The sequence below is a fragment of the Cavia porcellus genome, unplaced genomic scaffold, assembly GCF_034190915.1.
Source record: "Cavia porcellus strain 051 isolate PalLab524CR breed Dunkin Hartley unplaced genomic scaffold, mCavPor4.1 scaffold_1, whole genome shotgun sequence".
In the NCBI taxonomy this organism is placed as follows: domain Eukaryota; kingdom Metazoa; phylum Chordata; class Mammalia; order Rodentia; family Caviidae; genus Cavia; species Cavia porcellus.
In genome coordinates, this window is record NW_026947484.1 from 123,946,313 (window position 1) to 123,958,791 (window position 12,479).

The window sequence follows — 12,479 nt, forward strand, 5'->3', positions numbered from 1 at the left end:
AAAAAAATCTAATTAAAAATAACTGATATTCATATAAACAAAGATATATGTATATATACATATATACAAAAGACTATTAACTCTAACAATCTGTTTTAAAACAATCTGGTGTAAAAATATACAAATGTTCTGAACAGGCACTCTACCAAAAAAAAAAAAAAAAAATATATATATATATATATATATATATATATATATATATAGAGAGAGAGAGAGAGAGAGAGAGAGAGACAGATAGACCGATAAACAGACATGTAAAGCAAGTACAGAAAAATATATTCGTTAAGGAACTAAAAATTAAAATGAGAGACCACAACATATCTTCAAATGACAAAATCCAAAACAGTAAACAAGCACCAACAAGTGCTGACAAAGTATGACACAAACAAAACTCTGATTGTTGGGGCAAATACAAAATGAAACAGCAGTTTTAGCAGCTTCTGTAAATTTGGCAGTTTCTATAAAACAAAAAATATTGTCAAGTTTCTAACAGAACTAAACAGTCAACAGGCACACTCTTTGATATTTATCTAAATTATTTGAAAACTGGTACACAAATACCAGTACAGGGATTTGTAGAAGTTTAAATCATAGTTTCAAAAACATTAAAGCAGCCAAGATGCTGTTTAGATGGTAAATGAACAAAACGCAGTACAGTCATACAGCTGACATAGCTTAGCAAAAGAGTGAGATAAATAGGTGCAGCACCTATAAAGTACATGCAGAGAAATTTTAGGGTAGTAAACTATTCTGTCAGATATGAAAATGGTGACTACATATCATCACACAATTGTCTAAACTTGTAGAATATACACAACCAAGAATGAACCATAATGAAAACTACAGACTTTTTTTTTCTTTTTGATACAGTCTCACTATGCAGTTCAGGTTGGCCTTGAGCTAACTTTGTAACCCAGGCTGGTCTCAAAGTTTCAACAATCCTCCTGCCTCAGTCTGTCAAGTGCTAGGATTACAGGCATGTACCATCACTTGAAAACTATACTTATACGTATGTATACCAATTATAACAAGTTGATAATGGAAAGGTGTGTGTGTGTGTGTGTGTGTGTGTGTGTGTGTGAGTGTGTGTGTGAGTGTGTGTGTAGACGTACAGTATGAAACTCACTCTAGGCTTAATTTTGTTGTGAATCAAAATAAAGAAATAAAGTTTACCTATAGGCAACAACAAAAGGATAAATAGAGGACAGTCCTGAGATGATTCAAACACTAAATTCTCAGAAGGTTTTAACAGCTGATGTAAATCTTCTCCAAGAGGCAGAGGAGCTATACTGAAAAGAATATGACAGCTATACTTCACACTAAAGTGAAAACTATTTCTGTTGGAAGACATTAACTTACAAATTTAAATTTCTCCTTGAATCCCCCAAAATAAATTGAAACAAAACAATGCCTCATATTCAAAGTGCTGAAAATAAAATAGAAAGATCTTAGTATTAACAGAAGCAAAAAAAAAATCACAAAATATGAGATTAAAATGTGAATTTTGTATTGTCAAAGAGGTCAGAAAACTAGGGAATATTTTTACAGTACTAAAATAATATTGTTAATCCAGATTTCCAAAGTCAGTGAAAAATATTCTCCTGTCGTGAGGGTGAAATAATTATCTCATACATCAGACCACTAAGACAACAGAGCAAATCTGCTGTACAAGAAATGCTAAGACAAGGTAAAAGAATTTAGACAGGTAAAGAATTATACCCAGAGAAATCTGGATCCTCAAACATAAGACATTAAAACAAATGACTTATTTGGTTAGAAATGAAGTTACATTTCTTAAGAGTTTCAAAAATACCTGTGACTTGTTCATACAAAAACTATAATATCTAGTGATGCTTTTTACATACGTAGAAATATATATGACAAATATAAAGATTAGATGCAAGAAGATTGGAAAGTTTCTAGGTTATGTGTAAGGACAGTTTAACATTCAGAAGAAAATTTTGTGAATCTGTGACATGAATATCAATGATTACTATTTCTCCATAAATATATCCAATTTGTTCAGCATACTTGAAGAAGATTTTACTGTCATTCATTGAATTGCCTTGGCTTCTAATCAGAAATTCATCAACCACAACTGAATATATCCACTACTGCACTCTCTCTGTTACATTCTAATGATTTATTTGCCCATGTTTTTATTAAAAACAAAATATATGGATAAGAGTAGCTTTGTAGAAATTTTGAAATCAAGAGAAAAATATTCCTACCTTTTTGTAAAACATTTTTAGTTATTTTAGCTCATTTGCATTTTTCTAAACACTATAATATGCTTATTAATTTTTATGAAACAGTTGTGATTTTAATGAAGATTTCAACTGAGCTATATACCAAAATGAAGAATTTGCCATTTTGAGAACAATGAGTTTTTGTTTGTTTGAACATGCTCTATAGCTCTTATTTATACACATTTTTGTACTGTTTTTTATGAATTGAAGGTATGGACATCTTTTATTTGATCTTTCTAAGGTTTTTTCTTTATAGTATTTAAAACTGTTTCTAATATAAAACAGTAACTTTTTTATTAATATTGTATCGTAAAATCTTCATAAAAATAGCAATAAACATTTTAGAGTTTACGTTTTTATGTCTGTCTGGAGTAGGAGGAGTTGTGAAATTTATCTAACATTTTAAAGATACTTTATAAGCTAGCAGTTACCCAAGAAAAGAGACCTTTATTTACAAGACAGTCAAAAAGACATATTAGGATTTACCCATATCAAAACACACAAAAAACACAAAAGTATCTGAAAATTTACAGCTAGAAAAATTATACAAAATAGTAAAAATCATACAGAAAACAACACAATGGTGCATAATTAAATTAAGAAGTATAACTTCTTATATATAACATGAGTACAGATATGTAAACACATACTACTATACTAAGCAACTTAAATATATTAGTTGTTATTTTTTTAAATATTTATAAGGATTCTATTTACCTTTTAAAGAATGAAGGTTTGAATTTTCATAAAATAATTATACACAGAAAGGCAAATGTTAAACTATATGCCAGAATTAAAAATCTGGCATTTCTCACTATAAAATTCAATCTCATAATAAATTAACTGTGCTAAAATTATAAATCATGAGTCTATAAATCCACCATGGCATTTTCATGTAAATCACTCTTATGAAAATTTTAAAGTTAGTTTTATTTTTGTTGTTGGATTCTTAAAATTCACCAGTTGTCAATTCAAATATAATCATGTTTAATATGTTTTGGCTTACAGGTTCTATTGTGGAAGTGTAAGGTACTGTATACATGAAATAATACACCCTTAACAAATTTTCAAATAATTTTAATTACTATAATTCTAAAATGTGACTTCTAATTTTGACACTAATGAAACACTGGTGTTATCTTAGCAACTTTATTATTCTACCTGCTTATCACTAAAGTACCATTCCATCTCTTGTCATTTCTAGGTTAAACTTATATATACATTTATGAAGACTTGAAAGTCGAAGTAGATAACATAATGTAAAGGAAAATGAAAGCAAACATATTTGAACAAAAATTTTTAGTGAAAGATATATTAAATTACATTCAGATAGAATGCAGCATTTCACAAAAGGAATTTTTATTTCTGATTTAAAAGTTTATACACTGGAATCATTTATCATCTTCATGCTTTATTTTCAAGTGAAAACTATATTGTTTTTGAAATTTCACATATTCATAAAGTAAAGCTATTTAGTAAGACCTGATTCTTACATATGATGACTATTTGCATATGTGAATTCAATTAATAAAAAATTTCACCCAATTCAGGCAATTTTTTTAAAGCTTTCACAACACTTTATTAAGTAAAAATAGCTTCCTTATTTACCTGATCAAAGTTATTGAAATATGATCTTGATAGTAAAAGGCTAAGCATTCATGCATATTTTAAAACTATTCATACTTCATGGCAAATAAATATTTAAAGTTTCATAGGATTTCATAATTTCTAAAATGCAAAGCAGCCTTAATAAATTTATTTTTCAGTACTATGCATTACCATGCTTACTAAAGTACTCATTAAAGAATCTATTTTAAATTACTTTTCTTAGGGTTTTAAATTTCTACAAATAGTTGAAATCACTCCAGGACTGGAACATGGTATGATACAGTTTAAAGAATTAATTGAAAGGGGAGGGAGAGAAATGAAAGAAGGAATAAAAGGAGAAGACAAATTCCGTATTACTAATTTATGAACCTAGAAAATCAGGTTGTAGTTGTTATAAAAATGTCTACTATAATAGTTTGTAAAACTACAGACTTTATTTTAAAATAAGATTCTCTAACACTTGAAATTATAATAGTTTTTAATACTCATTCTTCTAATAAACAAATAATTGTCTATCATTTTGCATGTAAACACTGAATTGCATTGGAATATGAGTTTACGTTACAATTAATATTAACTGAATCAGGTTACTATTTAATTCAGCATAATATAATGGATTAAAGTATACTATACTGCCAGTGGCTTAGGTATATAGTAGTGAAAAAAATAAACAAAAGTAATTCCAAATAACCTAAAAGTGCCATGAGTGGTAATTATACTTAACATTATGTCATAGGCTTCATATATGATCTAAATGTAAACTGAATAATAAATTCACATTGTTCCTTGCAAAACAATATATATTATCTTTGTCTATATGTAGAAATATGTGTGCAAAAGTATATATGTGCATAAGTACATTCATTGATACATCAACAAAATGCAGCAAACCTCCCATGTGTGCTTTATCTATACTATGCCACATCATTTCGATTATTACACTCTGAAGAATAAATGACTCAGAGATTGTGTTAAAACAATCATAAAAACAATGAGTTATGTCTATGAGAAGTGCATTTGATTATGAGATGAGGACTCAAATCTGTTTGTTCTATTAAAAAATAGCTGAAAATGAAAGCCTGAGTTACCTGATGCAAAGAATGAAGAATTAAGAGAAATCATGCAATTATCTCAGTTAGTGAAGTATAACTGGAAGAAACTTCTTACCATGATCTTCACATTATTTAAATAAAATAATTTAGAAATTTAAACTTCTCTTTCGCAATACGATATCTATATTGCAAGCACTTAAACACAAAAAAGCAAGGCAGAATATAAGACTTGCATACTTCTCTGAATTAATCTTCCACAGGAGAAAATGAAGAAAATGGTATTTTCTCCAAAGAAAATAATACAAAATACTAAGAATAAAGTTATTTGTCCTTCCCTAGAGAATAGCACACCTGTGTTCAAAGCAGCCAATCTCTGCAAAGGTTTCCAGTTGGCATTGTCTAATCACTTTCTAACTGAACAATAGAAAACATCACTGCTACACCCACAGAGGAAGAAAGTAGGTCACCTTTCATACTTTAACTTAGCTTTATAACATATTTTGATTGTCACTGTTATTAACTTAGTTCATCTGATTTAACTGTATTCAGCTTTTTTTAATTTCTGATTGATTTATTTTTACCTCAAAAACTTCTTCATCCAAAATCCTTGTTCCAAAAACTGTGATTCCATTTGTATCAACAATTGATCTCTCACTTCTATCAAGTGGTTTTGTGGTTTTCTTCTTACAATCAACAATCATTGTCACAGTTTTCTTCTCCACACTGATTGCTACCCGATGCCACCTGAAAAAGTCAAGTAATTCTTTTGTTAGTTCAATAGCATTGGCTGCCAAACTACTATTCATGTTCACGTACTGTATATTTTAAATCACAAAAATTAGCTGAAATGGTACAAAATTGCACACTCATTTATGAATCAATTGTCTAGCAAATGACTACATACTGTGTGTACTACTACACACAATGCTAGGTATTCAAAAAGACTCAGCAATTTAAGATGCACAGCAGGATTAGCTGACTAAACTGACAAGGAAGTGCCCATCCTTTGCTTCATTTTGTGTTGTAGCAATACAAGTTAAATCTCACTGTATCCTGATGAGGGTTTTTGATAGAGACTAAAAAGGGATACAGAGTAAGCAACAGTTTCTATGTACCATAAATGCTTTCTTCCAAAGAGGAATTCCACCTTGAAAAATTCTGCTCTTGTGATCCCGAGACTGACTGCAAAGGGTACATCTACTAACTGAATGACTGCACCATCTGGAGCAACTGCATGTTCTAATTGTAAAACACAATGTGCTGCTCTGTCTTTATTCTCATTTATTTCAAGTACTTTTGTTCTCTTTTTCCATTTTAATTTCAAGAACAGTTATAGATCACTACTGTGGGTAGGATCCAAGACTGAGACACAATATTTCCCCTTCGTTCCAGGAGTGGCAGGAAGTGGGAACAGTAAAGACAGCATGGTTAGCACATGTGTGCAGTGACAGTCTCACTTCCCTCTGGACTACTGCTTCAGTTAATTCACGGTGGTGACAAGCTTAGAGGAGGAGACATGGCCAGATCTTTGGAAACACATGCTCCAGCCATATGGTAAAAAATGTGGATTTTGTTAACAGTATCTGGTGCTAATATAAACTACTATGTGAGACTCACCTGAATTCAGCAACCCACTCTGCTTTATATTTTTTCCAAGGGAAAAGTGCTAGATTAATATCCCAGAAGTGTCTGGGACTAGATCCATAAAATAAAGTACCCAAAACCCTGCAGGAACCATCCTAAAAGGTCTGTTTCATGATACTTGGCATGGCTTCTAATGAGAACCAGGTATATTTCCATATACACTACTTAATGTTTGATCTTTCCACTGGCAGATTCAACTAGCATAGGTTTCTGCTTAGCTCAAATGAAGCAAAGATTTATATAAGGAGTCACATAATACAGTGTGAGTAAAATTTACACATAGTTCATGCCAAGAAGTCTGTGGTTTAACTTAAACTATTTCTAGTATTGCAAATATGTGTTTTGCAATAGCAGAAAATAAAATAATTTTAATTGTTAAAAGTTTATCAGAACTCTAAAGTTGGTATTTTTGTTAAAGTAATTCTACTGTGGTAACAATGTAACATCAAAATCACATAGTATATAATATTAAAAATACTGGCCAAGGAGTAGATAGCATATAAATACTTATGAAATGAATGCCTGGCTATTTGTGAGAATGTTATGATTGCTCTCAACAAATTAAAGTGTGCTAAATACCAATTTTTTGCATTTAAATTGTTTCTATGCCAGTAGGTTTCAATAAATGTCGTATTTTAAAAGCCAAACTGAGTAATATATTGTTGGCACATTGGAGGCATTTAATGAATCATTACTGAATGAATACATGAATGCAAAAGTGAATGAATATGTATTACTTCAGGTAAATATCATTAAGGAAATATTTTACCACTGTGAGATAAGTAAATATAAATTTTTTTTTCTGTTTGACAATTAATCAAAAATATTTATTTAATATTTTTCATATTTTAACAATTTGTTCACACTAAACATTATTAATTTTCAAATAGGATGTGGGTGGCAATAAATTCATTTTTTAGTTAAAAGAGCAAGATGAAATCATAAAAACTATGAATAATATTATAAATGCAACATTTAGTATTGTTCTAAATAGGAAGCACAATATGAAATAATACTTTATTTGTCTGTAAGATAAGATTATAAATTATTGTGAAAGCAAATTTTCCCAACTCTCATACTTGAGGATTTCTCTGTGGTTGTGACAAAGACACAATGAATATATATTTCGTTTTTTTGTTGTTGGTTTATTTTTGCCTGGTAATTTGTATAGTTATTCTTGCATAGATATACAGCAAATGTTCTAGATTTGATAATACTAATTTTAGCAGTCTGAACTCAGCAAGTCTATGCAGTAAACTTTTTGCATGTTTCTGTATGCTGCTGTACCATAATTAAGAAGACTGTTCTATCTAAATTTAAATACCACTTCTATCACCTTCCAAGCTTTTAACCTTAAATTTTCTGTGCCTCAATTTTCTTATCTGTAATTTTATTAATGTTATTTTCTTTAAATATTTATGACATTTGAGCTACTTATATATTAGGTGGTTAGAACAGTACACAGCATTTATCCAAGGTTATATAAGGCTTCCTATAATCATCAATATCAATATTACTGGTAAAAACAAATTCATATTAGAACATTTCCCTGCTTAAAAAGGTTTCAGTGACTTATCTTACTGAGAACAGAATATCTCTTAAACCCCCCTACCATGTTCACACTATCTCGCCTCCCACTGGTTTTCCATCTTAAACATCAACTCCGCTCCTGCCATGCTGGTTCTCCTTCACTTCACGTTGCTTGGAACAAGTGGGTCACAGGTACCCTGATCACAGGTTGCACTCGTCTCTTGTCCTCCTGGAGCACAATGCTTGCCATTCTCAGTATAGAGGCCCCGCCTTCCCCACACATCACTTCAGTGGGGTTGGCCCAGCTTGCTCCATGCTCTGCCCTTCCCTACTTTCTCCACTGCTCTATTTCCTCTCTCATTTATACTTGACATGTTTATTGATACATTTTCAATTTTTTAATAGACGCTTACCTGATAGTGAAGTAAATTTGCTAGGTTAAGTTTTTTTGTTGTTGTTATTTTCACCAGCCCCTAACAAAACTACATCAGGCTTCATAAATATTCATCAAATGACTGAAAGCATTGTTTTCAGCATAACAAACACATGTGATCACCATGTCACTTACTTCCCATCAGCGATGTTAACAGTTCTGAAGAGGGGGTAGTCTTCTGGGGCAGGTTTTCCAGTGTGGTCTTCAAACAGAAAAACAGGCGATCTACCAACCTCAACACCAACTTGCTGAATGCCATGTTCATTATATATGGATAAAAGGAAAGACTGAATTCCTTTTTTAGGTTTTACTGTAAACAATATTGAAAAATCTTCTGGAAAACTTCCACCTGAGAAGAGAAGATCAAAGACTTAGAAATTCTGGGCTTGAAAACTGTTCCTACAACAGAGTATCAGCATGGCCCAGTCCTCTACATTTAATAGTAACATTTAATGCCAATAGGACGTGTTATAGTTTGGATCTAAAATGTCCCCTGAAAGGCTCTTGTGTTGCAGACATTATTCCCAATGCAGAAATGTTACAGGAGAGATTTTTGGAAGGTGATTAGACCATGAAGTCTAACCTTTAGCTACAGATTAATCTATTGATGCATTCATAGCTAAAAGAGAGAGGATCACGAAGGCACAACTTAGAGTACATCTTGGCTTCCTGGTACTTCCCTCTTAAACTCTGTTCCCCTCTCTGCTTACTGGCTGCAAGGAGGTGAGCAGCTTTTCACACCTGCCCTTCTGCCAAGATGCACCATCTAACTACAAGCCCAGAAATAATGGAGCAGTCATCATCTACCGAAACATCTGAGATCATGAACTAAAGTAAAACTTTCTTTCCTCCAGTTGCTTTTCTCAGGTGTTTTTCCATAGCAATGAAAAGTTCACTAACAAAGGGTGGATATGGCAAGACTCTGACTCACATTTTCGCTGTACAGTTGATCCAAATTATATGCAAATTTTAAAGCCATTCATTTAAAGCATGATTATATGAAACTGAATTAAAGGTTGGAAACAAGATTCAGGTGCCAGCCCAATATCAAATGCAAGGAAAGTTTTCTTAATACAGTTATTTAAGTACTATTTTGGAGCAATGCTTATATTATCTGGCTTTGTCTACTGCATAGCCAGACACTGTCTCTTAAAAGAGACATTTCAATGACATAATACAGAAAAGTATTATTTTTAGCATCTTTTCAAAAGTTAAAGAGATTTTAATCAGTTGTTCCTATCACACAGTAGAAAAAAAGCAGAGTTATTAAGTACTTAAATCAATTCTCAGTTCAAGAGGCATATTGCTCTTTCTTTTGTTTTTTCTTTCCATAGGCATATCTCAAATACTGACATGGGCAACCTATAGAGATGGTACCTAAACATATGTTAAATAAGTTCATCTTAAGACAGTTAAGCATTAATTCCTTATTACAACTTTATAAAAAGTCACACAATAAATTGTGGTTTTTATTTCTGTAAGTAGATTTGCATGTATGTTTTATTATATCCTCTTATTATCTTATTACATAAAAAACAGGCAATATTATCTGAGGAATGAGATTATTTCTATTACAAAGGTATCCATTTGTACAATAGATGTATGTCTATGTGTAAGTGGCAAGGTTAAGGACAATATGAAGATCTCTTATATTCAAAATATCTACTTCAAATCCTACTACAGGCAGTAATATTAAGCGATAAAACATAATATGACTGTCATAGTTCAAATTAAAAATATTATAAAATATCAGCATTGCATTTCTAAAAATGTATAAGGAGACAATGCTTACAGGAAAGACTAAATGCTATAGATTTATCAAAGCATTGTTTAAAGAAGTAAAATATTAAAATGGGTTGCACTGATTTAGGCTAAGTGAATGAAAGAACACATACCTACATAGTGGAATCAATGAAGCCACTTAATGGTACAAAGTTAATTTTGTAGTGGAAACTATTAAACTGTGCTACAAAGGAAAAATATCAAGCATTATGAGTATAGTTTTATGCTATAAATATGAATAACAATAGTTTACTGGAAAGTAGTACACTATTGCTATTAAAAATTCTGGATCTTTTTGGTCATTCAATTCAAATGATCACCTCATGCACTAACTTGGAATATGGAATAATCTGTTCCACAAAGCTGTCATGCTAAATAAATGAGGGTGTTTACTACTCAGAATATATACACACATATGTGTGTGTATGTGTGTATACATAAAATATTAAACTCCAAACTAGAAACCATATATTTCAAGATTCTCAACACTATCACAGAAAAGTCCATGTATCTGTCTAGCTCAACAGCAAGCTCTGCTCAGTTCCACTTTATTTTTTATATGCAATACGTATATAACTATATATGTATTATACATGCATATGTGTATGTATACATACATATGATATATGTAATATATGCATCTTATAATTATATATGTACATAGCTGCATAAGAATGTATATATGTATATAACTATGTATATAACGAGGTACAAGTATGTAACTATATATATAGTTATATATATATAACTTTATATATATAACTTTATATATATAAAGTTATATAAATATATAAATATGAATATGAAATATATATAATATATATAAATATATATATTTCAAATATATAAATATATAAATATGAAACTTTATATATATATATATAGTAACATTCAAATTGACTTATTTTTGATGTGCTAAATATCAAATTGAGGGTCTAACATCTTCCAGACAATTGCTGCACCACTGAGCCATATCTTCAAACTTTAATTTGTTTTAATGTTCCGAAAATATAAATTAATACTTGTGAAAATTAAAATAAGAAAAATAATTATAGGAAGAAAGTAGAAAGGTAATATGCACATCAGTTAACAAAGATTTTCTTTTTTTCTTGCCAATATTATAAATGTCAGTATGGGTAATTCAACTTATTGTTGAAAAAGGTTTATAGCAAATAAACTTCTTCACATGAGTACTTCAGAATGTTGAAAATTGTAGGAATTCTTATTTTGAATCTATCTCAATGTTTCTAAAAGTTCATACAATTGTGAAAGTAAGTGATTTTAAAATATTATGAGCTAAGGGAATGCAACACCGGTTTATTTTCTAAAAAGAAATTGTGAAAAAATAGCCATGTACAGAAATTTAAGAAAGGAGAAATTTCAGAACACAATATATTAATATAAGACTAAACTATTTGTAAATATTTTATTTATCTTTCCAATTTACATATTATAAATTTTAAAAATTATATATTACTCTAGTGACTAAAATATTTCCATTAGGAAAATATTTCTATTTTCCAATTTAAAATTTACCATTAAATTTTTAATTATAATTTTTATGCTTCAAACTTACATTCAGCTATCAAAAAATCGTAACTTGATGGTATAATTCCCAGCCTAATCTAGATACTACCTTAGTTACCATCATATAAAATTTCAATCAACACTATTCTTAAGTGAGTTTATTTGTCAAGTAGAATTCACATATTATCAATAACAGAAATGTTCCATCTTTCATGGAAAATTTTTCCTGAAATAGCAGTAATTAGTATACATACAGCACAGGTAAAATGTGGCATTCTATACTATACCTGAAACATGAGTGTACCAACTAAGAATAAAGCATGTTAAATAACCATTTTAAAGAAATTCCATTACAACTGGGCATGGTGGTTCTTGCCTATAATGCAGGACTTTTTTGAGGTTGATGCAGAAAGGATCACAAATTCAATCCTAGCCTGGGCAAATTCGTGAAAAATTGACAGGGTAGGAGGAGGTTCTGGGGATGTAGCTCAATGTAAATTCCCTGAGTTCAACTCCCAGTATGAGAAAAAAGAAAAATAAAAGCTATTACTATACTATTTGATATATGTGGCTATAAATTTATCCATATATGTAATGATAGTCATGGTTCATTATGAGAATAGAATTATGAATACTGATACTTAATATTTAGAA

The 12,479-nt window shown here is 30.3% G+C and overlaps 1 protein-coding gene across 5 annotated transcripts in view; it reads right to left on the reverse strand.

Annotated features, from left to right (window-relative positions):
- Col11a1 (collagen type XI alpha 1 chain) overlaps nucleotides 1-12,479 on the reverse strand; it is a 201,995-nt gene that overhangs the window by 161,106 nt on the left and 28,410 nt on the right. For all 5 annotated transcript variants that reach the window (XR_010049335.1, XM_063255044.1, XM_063255037.1 and 2 more), the window contains exons 3-4: nucleotides 8,652-8,865; nucleotides 5,491-5,653 (exon numbers count right to left, since the gene is read on the reverse strand). Coding sequence is in view for 4 of the 5 variants with exons in the window: in XM_063255044.1 (XP_063111114.1) it covers nucleotides 5,491-5,653; nucleotides 8,652-8,865 (377 nt within the window). In the remaining variant the exon portion in view is untranslated. The remainder of the gene's footprint in view (nucleotides 1-5,490; nucleotides 5,654-8,651; nucleotides 8,866-12,479) is intronic.